Here is a 15,838-nt window from a genome sequence, read left to right as displayed (position 1 = left end):
GACATGACTGGGAATTCGTAGCCATTCGAGCTATACGTTGAGAATAGTTTCGTCATTTCAGAGGAAAGTTCTTATCCATTCTGATATTGGGTTTTTCTCTCCAGCGCGGATTGGGTACAGGTCTGAACAGGATGGGATAAACCAAAGTGACAAATCACCAAAGAGGACCCCTAGCATACGTAAATGACTACTGTCTCCCTTCATTTTCATTTACACCAAGGTTTTTATTTTTCTGAATTGTTGGGTTCCTGAGTAGCGGTTATATTTTGTTGTAAGCACAAACTTTTTCTTGTCCTTGGTTATCTTTTATTACACAAAATTGTTGTCCTCCTAGTGAAAACTTGCTATCAATCTGACTATTTGTTTAAATCTTTTCAGTCTCATCTTTGTGGATTCCTCATGGACAATACAATCTCTTCTCCCTTTCAGTATTTGAAAATTATAGTTGATCGGGCGTTCGATTCCATCCGATAAACAAAATATTATGAAGCTCAACCCACCTAGATGCAACTCTTCAGGATTGGAAGAACATGTTCCTTCATTTGATGATTAGAGACTACCAAGTTTTGCTCATGATTAATTTGCTTAAGTTACCTGCTAATACGTGATCATCCATCAGTTATGTCCATGTTTTCCTGCTAATCATCCATTAATTCTAATTTTTTAAAAAATAAAACTACTTTTTTTTGTTATGGAAACCCTTGGTGTCATAGCCCTAATTCAGAATTTATCTACAATTTTAACTCTTGGATGAGTTTTTTGTCATGTTGAAATTCTTCATGAAGTTTTCTACTGTTACTGCTCTCTGCTGCATGGATGTCTAGAAGCTCAATCTCTTGCTTTGAGTTTCTAACAACAAACTAGCTATTAACAAATTCGTGTATCTGCCAAGGTTTTTCCACTTAAGATCATGATCTGCCAAGGTTTGTAGCAACTTAAATGTTTTTGAAAGTTTAAGAGTAGCAGTCTGGACTCATATCAAGCTTGTTTGAGTAGCTTAAAATCTTGAAAAAAAATCCCGTTACTGCTGTCCTGAATGCAATCTTTTCCTTTTAACAATTTTAGTTTACTTAGTTCTACGATTCCGTTTCCGAGGACGATCAAACGACGTGATTGCATCACATCGAATAACGTTAATTTCTTTATAACTCTCCTTCTGCAGGTTTGATTATGGAGCACTTGGGATCAGAACCCAACTTTCTTGGAAATTCCTACATCGAATCACCTTCATAAACACCATCCTCGGACATTGATCTCCAACTATTTATACAGAGATACGAAAACAGCCTTCCATTCTCCTCGGAAAGCTTCCCTCGCAAGAGAGAAACGAAAAGCAAGAGAAAAGTAGAAATAAATAAAGTATGAAAAGGGAAAACTATCAATCTTCATTAGCGTTTCCACTCCAAGTCTTAATAGCTTGCATCACTGCCTGTTTTATTACATGAGCATCAATATTCTCTCCCTGATCTTGGCTCTGCAACAGTTTAAGAGGTCTTTCAGTAGTCTGCATGTAGAAAAGAAATAAAATTTTTTTCTGGAAAATTCAGATTTCCGCATGCAAGTTGTCATGGATGTTGTGGTGTTGAATCCAGACAGGGTGTTTGGTAGTGGTGATGCAAAAATACAAAAAATTCCTATCTTTATGGCACACACGTGATCATGAGTACGTGTGTGGGAGTGCATGTGTCGTGTAGGTGTAGAAGGAAAGCTTGAAGCAATACAGAACTTCTTACTTCTCCTCCCATGGCCTCGAGGTGAAAGGTATCTTCACAGGAAACCCTAGCCTCTATTAGGTTAAGACCCAACTCCTCAAACTTCTCTAATACTGAGACCAGCAAGCCTGGGCAGCTTTTGTTTGAAAATACGTTAATTGAGAAGTTCCTTTCTTGAGTTTCGACTGTAACCTGTAAGAACACCCTCGACAGGAAGATACGGATATTATGAGTGGTCACAAAGGAAACACCTGGCTAAAGGAAGAAGATGATGAAAAGGAAAAAGAAGTTTGCGATACCACAGGCAGGTTTTGATCGGAAGAAGTTTGCGCCAGTGCAATATCTTGATTCATTCTCCCCACCTTTTGTTTCAACTCTTCGATGTACTTGGATGCATCTACTATGATGGAGGCTTTACTCAGCTGGCATCAGAAATAAATACAAAACGTAAGAAAAATAAGACACCTTATTCTTTATTGATCAAGAACAGCAGAACTTCCAAAATCTCGATTGTTTTTTATTTTAAATTTATTCCTTCTCCTCAGCATGTAATTCTTCTTCTGAATTATGCTGTGTTGCGTGCTGAATCTCCTTGTGTTGAATGCTTGTAAGGGAATAATGATCAAATGGTCTCTATAGAATGCATTTCTCTGGGAGCAGTTACAGTCTGTTCGTCCGTGTTTGATTGAAAACATGGGAAAACTGGAAAACAATAAACTCATCTACGAAAAAACAGATGGAGAAAATTAATATAGAGAAATTGTTTAAAGGAGAAACAGCTGGTTGGCAAAGAGAAAATAGAGATTTGGAAAAAGCAGCAAGAAATCTACAACTAAGAATTGGGTATAGCTTCATAGATTATTAGGGAAAAGCAGAAGCAGAGAGAGAAGAAGCCAATCAAAGAAATAGTTTCGATGAAGTAGCAATAGATAATCATGGATATCAGCAGAAAGCCATTGATTTCAAAAGCTTCATTTTATGTCCAGTAAAAATCCTATTTCTGCTGGGGTAGAGAATGAAAGAGAAGTAAGGTCTCAGAAATTTAGGCATTACTGCATGAGAGTTTGTAACAGAACGAAGGAGCTGCAGCTTCTCATACAGCGCAGCTCGCTTGTGCTCTCTCGAAACCATGGCTGTTTCTGTCTCTACACTCTCCTCTCTCTTTTTTCCAGAGCTCCTGCTGCTTGGGCTGTGCATAGAGGGAAGGGAGCAGCGCCCTCAAAGATATATGACCAATCTGATTGCTTCCCACAAGAATGCTTCAGTTTCCACAAATCGGAATTTAATACAGACAATCCTCAGTGACGAAACTGCCCATTCTCGGACCAGAATGATTTCTGGAAGAACTCTTTTCTGGTGGGAGAAACGAATATATATAAGTATAAAATATGAAAATGATGGTTTCTTTATCGTATCGTCTGGTAAAAATCATACTTCTCTCTGATGCTGTCAAATTTAATTTGTTGCTCATGCAGGTGAAAGCTACGACAGAGACGACATCGTAAGAATCCAGAAGTCACGAGCTCAATCCCAGCGTACCTACAAAGATAATACAATAAAAAAATACGAGGCTTAAAAATTTTAAAAATGAATTAAAACTGTTTCGGTTAGAATAAAAAATAGAAAAATGTTATTTTCTATTTTTTAGGTGATAACCAGTAATATTTTTCAAGAAAACTCAGGGGTGATAAGCACACAAACCAATCATTTTAGTGTTGTTATCATAGAAAAATAATATATTTTGGTATAATTACGCGATTGCGAGCAACCGAGTTCATGCTGCATAGAAATTTTAAGAAGAAAAATAAGAAAGAAACAAAAAAGATGTAATTCAAATGGGTTAACTGGCAAGAGTAGCAGAAACGTAAAACGGAAGGAAAGGGAAGGGCAGAAAGACAAGAAAATGGTGGGGGAAAGAAAACGCGGAGGGAGGAATCTGGTCTCTCGTGATCGGGGCGCCATCGAAAGCAGCGAAGGAAGCGTCAAATGGTCGTTTAATGCCTCCAAACTCTCCTCACGGGGGATTTTTTTCTCTCCCTCTCTCATCCTTTCTCTCTCCGTAGTCCATCTTCTTCTATCTCGCTTTCTCTTCTTCCACTCTACTCTTTCTCTCTCTTAGCCGTCACTATTTTGTCTCAGTCGTCTTCTCCACACGTGCTCCGCGATTCCAAACACCCAACTCATCACTCGTAGCCATCTGTGTGATGCAAACTATTGCAGTAAAATTAATGGCAAATTAATGAGCTTTTGTTCTCACTTTCATGGCTACGTTTTGCCGAGATGAAATGGGACCTCTTATAATAAACAAGAAAAAAAGTGAATGAACTGGTTAAGAATCAAGACGCGGGTCAATCAAAGTTGCCAGAAAAACATTTCGTTTAGACTTTGGATTAGGTAGAGCGGCATCTACTCCTGGGTTTGGCCATGATGAAATGAGAAAACTATTGATCAATTATCATTCATCAGAAGGGAATTAAAGAGTCAAGATCCTTATCAGTAATCCCATCAGTAATCAGGCCTAGGCAGGTGGAGGATTGAATGCCGCGGCTAGTCCTTGTTAATCTCTAGCTTCTAAGTCTCTAATTCCTCAAGACAAAACGATTAGCAAATCAATGATGGTGAAAAATGAGAAAACGATGAAAAGAGCTAGTACAGGGAAGGGGAAAATCATGATCTGCACGAAGAAAACTGAGTTGAAAAACCACTACTAGGCGTCTGGAGATTTCTACACAGGCCAGCTGAGAATAAGAGATGGCCGTGATGAGCTTGTATGGGGAGAATTTATGGCCTTCCTCAAATCCGCTTCGTCGCCCTCTTTCATACGGCGTTGTCACTACTACACAGAGACAAACCAGGTACCCACCTATTCACATGTGTCCTCCCCTTGTTTCTTCCCTAATGCTCATTCGTAGGCCTTCTGCTTGCTTAGGTCCTCGTGTTTTCGTTTTTTTAATCTTTTTTCTGGTTTCTACCAACCTAATTGATTTTTATCTTCTTTTTCCGCAGCTTATATATCAGGAACTGCTTTCCTCATTCAATTCCAATTTTGAAGGCTTTAACAAGATGGGTGAATGGATTTTCGATCCTGCATGATTGGATCCACTGGAGATTGAGACAAAGAAAGACAGACTGGTGCAGTAGATAGAAATTTGACTAACAACATTTCATGCAGAAATTTTTTCTTTTACAGTTCTGTAGTGTTGTAAGTTCTGGCATCTTTGTATCTTTTCTCCATCTGTAGATAGTGACTTTATGCTTATCAGTATGATTTTTTATTAAAAAAAAACGAGAATGTGGGTCATTTTCGTTCTGCTTCTGGATGTTATAAATTGCTTAAATGAAACGGAAATAATTAAAGAAGTTGATGCCTGCCTGGTTTGATCTGCTGTTAGTTGCCAACAAGTCGGAGTCGAGGAAGATTCTCTGGTTCTCATTTAACTGTTATAGCTCACATGATCTGCTTTGTGTCGTTTCTGGGTGATGAATACGCGTTTTGTTGGACCCATTTTCATACTATACAACCTAAGAAAAAATCTCGATGAAAAAAATAATAACACTGATTAGCCATCTGTCAGAGTCATGGATGTAAAAGGCTACTGTTTCTGGGAAAACTCTTTGGGTTTCTCGTGATCTTGATGCCTTCACGAATCTTTAACTTATTTGTTTAGAATATATTACATTCTCCATGGCTAAATCATTCCTCAGCATTGCTCCAAAGAAGATCTCCTGTAGGCTGTAGCTCCACTCTATTTTCTTCACTGAAGGAAAAAGAATAGAAAGAGAAATATATATTGTAGGAATACTGTGAAATGGCTTTCGAAAGGTCACGTGAGATTTCTCTTTGGAAAGTACATTCACATGCAAATGTGCCAATGCAACAACACTAATAAAAGTATAAAGTTGAGAGGTTGTATGTGGGAAGGGCACAATACTCCTTAGACATTAAAAATTCCAAGAGGATAAGGTGAACACGAAAGACAAGAAGATTGGTTAGGTACATCCCTACAAGACTCCATACAAGGACTATATATTTTGTTGGATGTAGTCTAAAGATTTATGGAGAAGTGGGGAGAAGAAATGAATTGAAATGCATGTAGGAGTTGCACAACACAAATATATAGTCTCTGTTAAATTCGCTAGATTTCAAGTGAGGGTCAATTGTTAACAGACTAGCTAGTCATACACGCCAAACCGAGGAAATGAATGCCATTTAGCCTTTCATGGAATGACAAAAATACCTAAAATCTTTTTTATGCTTTTTCGAGTCAAAATCGGGGCAGACCGCTTTTACTCCTTTCCCATTTTTGGAGGATTTGTCTGTTCTGTAGTGCCACACAGGCTGAATTGAAATCGTGACTCTTGGGTCGGTGGGAACCTCACTTTTTTTTTTTTTTTTGGTCGTAGGTACTGATACAAATGTTGAACTAAATGCCAGGAGTAGTCTCTGATTTGGAAAGAGGTGGCCAAGCTGATAACATCTCAGTCAATTTCTTTGGCTACGGTAACGCTTCATCAACTATTGGCTATATTTATCTGGGAAAGGTTCCATTAGCATAACTAGTATTTTCCTCCTGTCAGAACTTCCAAATAGATGACATACAATTATAATTATGCAAGATGTTGTATGTCTAGTTATGTCTTTTTTCTTTTGAATCATATATCCCTTAGGTTATTGTAGTCATTGTAAACATCTTGCCACCACTATAAATACAACCTCAAGGCATGGGTAGAGCATTCAAGCCTCTTTTTCTTCGCACAAAATTCGTCCTTACACCTCTCTCTCATTTCCTCTTCTTTCTTTTCCTTGGTTTCTTCTCTTCTCTCTCCCAAGAACTAGAGTCCCTCTCTACTCTCCATCCCGTGAGATCTCTTCTGTTTATGTGTTGGCCCTAAAAATCAACATAGTATTAGAGCGAGCAAAGATCTAATATGGAAAAGGAAATTAGATGGAGAAGGAAAGGAGGATGAAGAAGAAGAAAAAGAAAAAGAAAAAGAAAAAAGGGAGTTTCTCATTTTTTCCCTTTTATCTTCTTTCCCAATTCCTTTTTTATTATATTTTTTACTCTCTTACTATAAGTTTAATATATAAAATTATATACCATTAGAAAGATATTTGTGTCTAGTTTCTAGCTCAAGAAGATTTTTTTCAATTAGAGTTTTGAGCAAAGAAAAATTAATATCTGAAACAACAAAGGTCAAGCAGCGTAAAAGTTTCATGTAGCAGTAGAAATCCTCATATTTCTAAATGGTTTGTACCACAATGACTGCGAATATAAAGAATTTTATATCAAAAGAAAGTTATGTGAGTCTACTTTCTATCCCAATAAACCTTTTCTCAATCTGATTTTTATATAGAGGGATCTCCATATTGGAAGAATCAAAGGTCATCTTGGTATCCTATTGGATACAAAAATTCGAATTTAAGCCAAAATTTTTGTTTCACTTTTTGAGTTACTAATGTTGGTTAATTTTCCTATTTTTTTCAATGTCTAGTCAGTATTCACCAACTTGAGTATCTTTCCTTAAAATTTTTCTTTGTTTGACCTCACTTTACATTAGTTTCCATAAGAAAAGTATTTCCTTATATGAGTTAGTTTCATTTTTAACAAAGTCTAAAATTTTTGAAATAGAAAGTCTTGTTTCCTCATTATAAAATTCAAATATTATTGTCCTAAAACCACCCTTATTCCAGAATTTATCTCTTGAATATTTTCTTTCCTAATTGGTCAACTTGTGTTAAAGAGTAATTGCCTAATATGAGAAATCTATTTTTAGAACATTTCCATTATTATGTTCCATCTCAAAAATTTCTTATCGGGGTTTTTCTTAAATTTTCTTAATCATCATGTTAATAGAGGAATTAATATTTTGATCTCTCCCTCTTAAGTCAAACTTGGTCAACCCCAAAAAGTCATACTTGTTCAAATTTGTTAAGTTAATTCAGTTCTACCATTATAGTCTCTTTTAGTTTTTTTTTATAAAAAGGTCACATTCTAGATTCATTTGGAAGCATGTGTATTGCATAGTCGCTTCCTTCCAATTAAAGTTGTTTCCCTTTACTATGTTTTCAATTTATCATCTTATGTTTTCATCACTTCAGAGCAATGCCTAGACCCACTACCTAAAAAGTATAGACATCTAGCTTGAGTCAAGTCTTTTATTATTCACCCAAGAGGTGATTTGTATTTGAAATACCCTTAAAAAAGGAGTAGTCTCTTTGTTGTGCTCTAAAGTTGGTTATTTTTCTTCCTTTAAAATTGAGTTGAGTGTATTTCAGACTATGACCATTTTGACTGGTGTGTGGAGATTCGTCATACAGGTAGGAGTAATTTTTCTTCTTTCACCATTATTTTGTGCAAGATGGGTCTCTTGGTAAATAGCAAAGAGATCCTTAGCTTGAGAGGGAATAGTAGAAGAAGTACAAGAAAGAGGTAACCAACAAGAAAGAATTCCACATGTTGTGGTACTCAAATTTTATGTGACTAAAGTATCCAAGTAAGGGGAGAACAAGATGAAGACTACAAGCAAGATGTAAATACGAACAAGATGAATCAAAGCAAGTCAATCAAAATTTATTTTTCAAGCCACACAAAATTAAAATTTCTTTACAAGCACACAAGAGTCTTGACCAAAATTATTTGCAAAGTGAAGTTACAAACACCAACTTGAGGGAGATTATTAAAAGACACCCACGTGTGTAAGGGTGACATGGTTAGTAAATTAGGAGAATTTCCATAGAGAAGATATAGAATTGTAACTATGCAAACTGTTGTGTGTCCTCTTATGTCTTTTTCCTTTTGAATCATATAGTCTTAAGGGTCTTGTAATCATTATAAACATTGTCACACAACCATAAATACAGCCTCAAGGCATGCAGGTAGTCTCTTATGTCTTTTTATTTTTGAATCATATAGTCCTAAGGGCATTGTAAACATCTTCGCACAACCATAAATACAGCCTCAAGGCATGGGGGTAGAGCATTCAAGCCTCTTCCTTGTGGCTCAAATTTCTCCTTACACCTCTCTCTCTCTCTCTTTTCTTCTTCTTTCTTTTCATTGCTTTCTTCTCTCCTCTCTCAAAAGAAGTAGAGTTCTTCTCTTCTCTCCTTCCCTTAAGATATCTTGTGTTGATGTGTTGGCCCAAGAAATCAACAATGATAACAATTGAAATTTTTTAGTTAAGGCATGGAAATATAAAAAATGCAAGCATGAAAATTCAAAATTAAAACATTCATACAAAACAAGAGAACACAATATTTTTTGTTATCAATGTTCCTCTATTTGGTATTGACCGACCAAGAACCCATGCTTGGGAAATTCCACTATTTTAGCTCTTATAGTTGGAATTTACATCAAAGAGATGTTGACTCTCTTTAAGCTATGTGTAGCTCAAGTACATGCTTTTACAATTAATCTCCATGTTGGATTTAGGATCCCATGAAAAGTTCCTCAAGTAGAGGGTTAAAGAGAGGAGAGGAAGAAAGGAAATGAAGAGAGAAGAAGAGAGAAAGAGAGGGATGACGAGAGAGAGGTGGAGCTCGAGAGAGCTTGGGAGAAGGGAGAAAGGCTAGGGATGGATTTTAAAGAAGAGGGGAGAGTTGAATGATCTACCCCTTACCTTGAGCCTCTATTTTACAGTTTATGGTGGAAGGTTATAATGACTACAATTCCCTTAGGGCTACAAGCTTTCAAAAGGAAAAGACATAAGTAGGCATACATCATCTTACATAATTATACCCTTGTGCCTTCATTATGGGAAGAACACTTAATTACCCCTTGTGCCACCTCCTTGATGTGGGCAAGGTTATTACCTTGATGCCACTTGAGGTGTCTTCCAAAACTCCCCAAGAGATTGGCTAGAACCTAGCTCTAGCTAGGCCCTTTCTATTTAGATTACAATAGGTTCTAGATGAACTTGTCTCAAAAGAAATATCTAAAGAAAGAATTAAAAAAATTACACCCTTTACACTTGGAGAGTACCTTCTCTTTGAAAAATCCAAGTTTCCAGCTTTGTAGCACAATTTAAATGTAGGAGCTTGTCTAATGCAGATGCAAAGGAGAGGAAAAGAGAAAATAGTGTCGGAATTTTAGGAAATATGCTCACTCTTTCTCTCAAAAACTCTTTGAGAAGAGTTTCAAGTATTTGAGAATAGAGGCTCGAGAATCTGCCAATAAATATTCATTAAATTTTCAATGCGAGGTTTAATGGGGTATTTATAAGTTCCCCAAGCTAAACTAGCCCTTTTTTGCCCGTTTACAAAAGTCAGTGTTGACATTGACTAATCACTATATAGTGATTGACCGATCGACGAATGTAACAACTATTTTTCTATTAGAATGTGTCTTATTGATCAGTATCTTCCCATTGGGTTTAATATTTTAAGTTCATCGATCAATGCCCAAGGTATGATTGATCAATTAGAATTTCCTCTGGCAGTGCATTGCAAGTATGATTAGTCGATGAACTTTCCATGATCGATCATGCTTTGTGTCCTTAGCTGGAAAAGTTTTGTATGATTGATCAGTCATGTAGGTTGATCGAGCAATCAATGTAAAACTCACTTTCTTGGACAATATTGATTGATCAATCCAAATGGGATGATTGATCATGCTTTATAATCTTGGTTTGTGCACTTCTAGATGATTGATCATTGACATATGCTAATCGATCATTCCAGTGCCAATTCAACTAGATTGATTTTGAAAGTATGGGAATGAATGATCATACGTGTTTCTAACATGTTCAAAGTGTATATATTATGGTTTTAAAACATGTATGAATGCATAATATGTTTTAAAACTCCAAGTTTGCATTGTACCTCAAATCGAAGGAGTTGGATGCTTCTCTTTTATAGAGATTGATTTTTGACATATCTCAGTCAATCCTAAACTCTAGTCTTCACTTTGTCTTCATCTTCTAAGGGTACTTCTTCAATATTTGACTTTCCATGATGCTTGAAGTCTTTGAGAAGTTTGATTCATTTTGATGTTTTAGACCTTGAAATGCACGTCTCTTGAAGAAAAAAGTATCTTAAATACTTAATTTACAATTTTTTAGCTTTATTAAGTTTTTTTATTATCAAAATCAAGAAGACAGCCAACATATGGTCAACAAGTGGAACTATAGTAGTTCTCAAACGACCACTCTTGCTGCAATCAGCACATGTAGAGTAAGAAGATGTATTGGAGAATTTGGTCATGATGAACTTAGCAAAAAAACATTTTTTTTTTGTCAAAGAAGCACCTTGAAACTCAACACTTGAAAGAATAGGACAGGATTTAGAACAAATTAAAAAACACTTGGATTTATTGAATGAAACAAACCATGTAATTGAATCAAATGAGTTCATGCATGGACATTGGATTTGAGCCCATTTGTGCATGATTTTCTTCAGCCAATTTTTTTTCTTTTTTCTTTTTATATTTGGGGTTTTAAAACAGAACACTAATCATTCATGAATCAATAACAATTTGGCTGATACAAATCGAATTAATTCCTCTTTTGCAAGTAAACTCAAAAGCCAATTAAACAAATGATTACTTTATAAACAGCCTCTTCAAGCCCAAACTTAAGGTTTCATAGAATTGATTGACCAACTACTTATTCAACAAGGGATGATTGAACACAACCTTCTAAAAGAATTTTTTAAATTCTAGAAGTAAAATTTTGGCATTAAATTGAAATCAAAACAAGATAATAACTCCCTTCTCAATCTTTCCCCATTTGAAATAATGAATGTTTAATTTTTATAAATTAAATGGTCAAATTTTGGTAAAAATAAAAACAAATATTAGGTGAAGTGGACTAGTTTTCTTTTGAACTAAAATCTGGTAGGTTTAGTTCAAAAGTTGAGAAAGAACTAGACCAAACAATAAGCAGATAAGTAGGTCAGGGTGAAGCGCACATTGGGGCTCCATGTTGGATCTAGATTTGAAAGGGCTTGTTGAATTTTAGGACTTCATGGATTAAGCTCATGGAGAAAATGGGAGAGGTATCATTAAGAGAAAACAAGAGGAAAAAGAGGTTATGGATCTTGATCCAAACCCTCCCCCATAAGGTATATTTATAGATATCAAAACTACCAATATTATAAGTATACCCTTCACCCTAATAAGAGTGAAGAAGAGACAAGAAATGTAAACTAATTTCATCAATGTCACCCTAATTACATCATATATTCCAACAGGGCTATACAACATGGATGGTCGAGTCATATGCAGGGTAAAAGTTTTTTTTTTCTAATGATTCCTAATGTGGATGTGGAAAATGTTGGAGTTAATCATTTATTGGAAGATATGATGTAATTAGGGTGGCACTGATGTAATTACTTTATGATTTATGTCTCTTATTCACTCTTAATGGGGTGAAGGGTATTCTTGTAATATTAATATTTTTTAATATCCATAAATACAACTTAAGGGGGAGTATTTGGCTAAGTACATTATCCTATTCTTCCTTCTCTTTTCTACAAATTCGTCACTCTTCTTCTTCTCCTCCTAAAACCTTCTCTCCACAACTATTCCTCTTCTTCTCACCTCTTAATCCTCTTCTATTGTGATTATACATCATGGAATTCTAAGTTTCAACATGGTATCAGAGTGGGAAAAGATCTGAATGGAAAAAGAGAAGAAGATGGAGAAAAAGAAGAAGAAGAAAAAAAAAAAGAAACAAGAGAAGTTTCTCATTTTTCCTTTAATTTTCTTTCCCAATTATTTTTTTCATTGAATTTTTAACTCTCTTACCGAATATTTCAAATATCAAACTATATATCATTGGAAATATATTTGAGTCTAGTTTTTAGCTAAAAAATAATCACTGGAATCAGATTTTTCTAGAAAGATAAATAGACATTTGAAGCGGCAAAGGTCAAGCAGTATAAAAGTTTTGTGCAGCAGTAGAAAAATTCAATTTTCTAGCCATTATATGCCATCATGAACGAGAATTTATATTGAGAATTATAAATCAAAATAAATATCTGTAAGTCTATTTTCTTACCTATTCAACCAATTTTCAATTTGATTTTTTTAGATAGATATATCGATCTCGGAAGAGTTAATGGTTATGCTGACCAAAAAGAAATAGTACCCAGTTCGGCTAGATTACAAAATCGGAAATCTATCAGATTATTTATCTAAAAAAATTATATTTAATGAAGTTAAGTTATATTTTTATTAAACTTATTTAAGTCTAGTTTCATAAGGGGAAAATTTCATGCCAATCTAATCTACATTTTAGGAGATATTCACATTAGAAGAATCAAAAGTCATGTTGTATCATGTTGCATGAAAATATCCGAATTTAAGATAATTTTTTTGCTTCATTTTTTTAGTTGCTCTTATTGATCAACAATATTCGGAAAGTATCTCATGATCTACCCTTCGAAAGTTTTTGTTTGTTAACTAACAAGATCTGGAAAGAATCTTTTCAAGATCATCTTATTTTTAGAAAATTTCCTTGATTTATTTATCAAAGAGAAGAATTGTTCCTATTCTGAATTATGGCAACTTCCTAAAGGGGTAGTTACTTGTTTTAATGCTGCAAATTACAGAAGTATCTGTGTAAGGAGATTTTGATCTAGGATCATATTCAAAACGTGTGTTTCTTCTCTGGTTATGAGAAATCCTTGCAGCATATTAACAACATGTTGGGACAACACTCAATGTACTTATCCCCTTATGAAGTGAACTGCCTCACTCAGACTATCACTCAATAAAATCTTTTCAAGTAAGTGTGGAAGCAACATCTACTACTGTTTTGATCATTCTTCTTAGTTTTTGAGAAGACATCGCAGTTGCTCTCAGAAACAGTAACACTCAGTTCAGTTATTCTTGTTGAAAAGATTAACAACACTTGGTTCAACATATTGGCAGTTTATTACTTGGTTCCAACTTATTATTTGGTGCACATCTTCCTTATTCAAGGATGGACTTGCTGCAGATTATTTCATGTGTCCTTATTACTCTTAAGGACTTTTACTATTTATTGGTTATCCGCTACTATATAATGACAGATTTGGTATGTATTAGTTGGTTATTGGCTCATTACCGTAGTTACTATTGTGTCTATTTGATTGAGATATTATTATTGAAGAAGAACTCCTCAGGTGCTTGCCTTGGGTTCATTATATTCTGACTGTTGTCAACATGGGTTCATGTGATGAAGAATTTGAATTACTTCAGAAAAAAAAATAATATGATAGCCCCAGCTTCTTCATCTTATCTTCCTATTGATTCTCCATTATCCTTTTATTATTTAGCAGCCTTTCTCCTACCATCCTTTATTTGGTTCTCACTTACCCCTTTGGGCCAACCCTTTTAGAGTGTTGCTTTGGTTGGTCCCTTTTATTTATATGGGTGTTTTAAGTCCTGTGACACTTTTTATCGGTACCCTTGGGTCTTTTATCATCGTCTTGTGAATGATTGGCATTACCCACTTTAATGGTTATTATCACTATATTAATCAAAATCCTTTGAGGTTTGTGCCTGGTGTTGGGATACTATGATGGAGTAGTTTATTACTACATCTAGGTTATTTGGTTTAAGCTATTATACTTATCTAGAATGCTTGTTTGATAAATTAACTCAATTGGAGTGGAGACAACAAGTAATGTTAAAAATCATCTCTAGTCGAAATTATAGTTGTTGCTCAACAAAGTAAAAAATGGAAGAACATGTCTCAGCTATGGTGAATAATGGAGTTGAAGATGCTTGAGAATTTTCATCTTTTGATTTTGTTGTTGCTAAGCTTTCCCTGAAGGACTCATTTGACAAAAGAAATTTGTGTTTCTACCCAGCCTTGTGCTTCTATTGTTTATATCTTGGGTGTTAATGCTGAAGAATGTTAGGAATTAGACACCTAAATTCAATACTATCGAGAGCAATAATTATCATAGAAGAACAAATAATCAAGCACAAACACACATTTTTTATACAGGTTTACCTGAAGGTGAGACTATGTCCTGTCCTTCCACTGCTGCAATCATTAACAATGATGAAGAAAAAGTTTACAAGAGAAAATTGCACACACCATTCTCTCTATGTGTTTTCTCTAACCTCTCTCTCACAACTCTTGACCGTCAATCACCCTATTAACGGCGCCCCCCAAAACCTAGGGAAAAATTAAGGTAACCGAAATACAAGTATAAAATCTCTAAACTACCCTTAATAAAACAGCAGTCAATATATCGATTTGTGTGCTAACTTTGCGTAAGGCATTAATTAGACTCCACAACTTAAGAAAGAAGTCAATCACTTTAAGTCTTGTGAAGTATGTGGCTTTGAAGATCGTCGATTAAATATGCTAATTATTGACCTTTGTAAGGGAGCTTTCCATCTACCTTGTTGCACTCCTCGGGTGAGAAAGATAACCTTCGATGAGTGGTATTGTCGACCTTGTTCCACGAAGAATCTTAAACCTCTGCTGAAATTTACTAAAAAAGGGAAGACCACAAAAATTGTGAAGAAAATGTCTTGAATATAGGAAAAAGTTGCACAGTGGCTTTAGATTCATATCATTCATGTTAAGTTCAAGGGCTAGGATTGGTATCAGAGCCTTTGAGAGTGTGTGGCCAGTGTTGGGACACTGTGATAACATCCATGTTATTTTGTTCAACCTAGGATTATTGCTATTACATCCTAGCTTAAGGGAGAGTGTTGGAAGATATGATGTAATTAGGGTGGCACTGATGTAATTAGTTCATGATTTATCTCTTATTCACTCTTACTAGGGTGAAGCGTATTCTTGTAATATTAGTATTTTTAAAATCTTATATACAACTTAAGGGAGAGAGTTTGGCTAAGTCCATTACCCTGTTGTTCCTCCTCTTTTCTCCAAATTTTTCACTCTTCCTCTTCTCCTTCTAAAACCTTCTCTCCACAACTCTTCTACTAATTTTTACAATGGAATCCTAAGTTTCAACATGGTGTCTCATCGAGAAAAGATCTGAGATGGAAAAGGAGAAGAAGATGGAGAAGAAGGGGAGGAAGAAGAAGAAAAAAAAACAAGAGGAGTTTCTCGTTTTTCCTTTAGTCTTCTTTCCCAATACACTTTTTTATTGGATTTTTAACTTTCTTACCGAGTGTTTCATATATCAAACTATATATCATTGGATATATATAATATTCTAC

General features: G+C 35.2%; 1 protein-coding gene across 1 annotated transcript; it reads right to left on the bottom strand.

Annotated features, from left to right (window-relative positions):
• Nucleotides 1-1,378: 1,378 nt before the first annotated feature.
• Nucleotides 1,379-2,434, bottom strand: LOC137965110 (transcription factor bHLH61-like). The gene is made up of 4 exons (XM_068811513.1): nucleotides 2,201-2,434; nucleotides 2,012-2,134; nucleotides 1,734-1,904; nucleotides 1,379-1,474 (listed from the first exon to the last, which is right to left on the bottom strand). The coding sequence occupies exons 1-4, from the start codon at nucleotides 2,432-2,434 to the stop codon at nucleotides 1,379-1,381; spliced, it is 624 nt and encodes a 207-aa protein (XP_068667614.1).
• Nucleotides 2,435-15,838: the final 13,404 nt, after the last annotated feature.

The sequence above is a fragment of the Aristolochia californica genome, unplaced genomic scaffold (genome assembly GCF_029961685.1).
Source record: "Aristolochia californica isolate CCGP_79_NKW_82.1479 unplaced genomic scaffold, dmAriCali1.0.hap1 SCAF_5, whole genome shotgun sequence".
In the NCBI taxonomy this organism is placed as follows: Eukaryota; Viridiplantae; Streptophyta; class Magnoliopsida; order Piperales; family Aristolochiaceae; genus Aristolochia; species Aristolochia californica.
The sequence above is the reverse complement of the archived record's forward strand: the minus strand, read 5'-3'. Positions and strand labels throughout refer to the sequence as shown.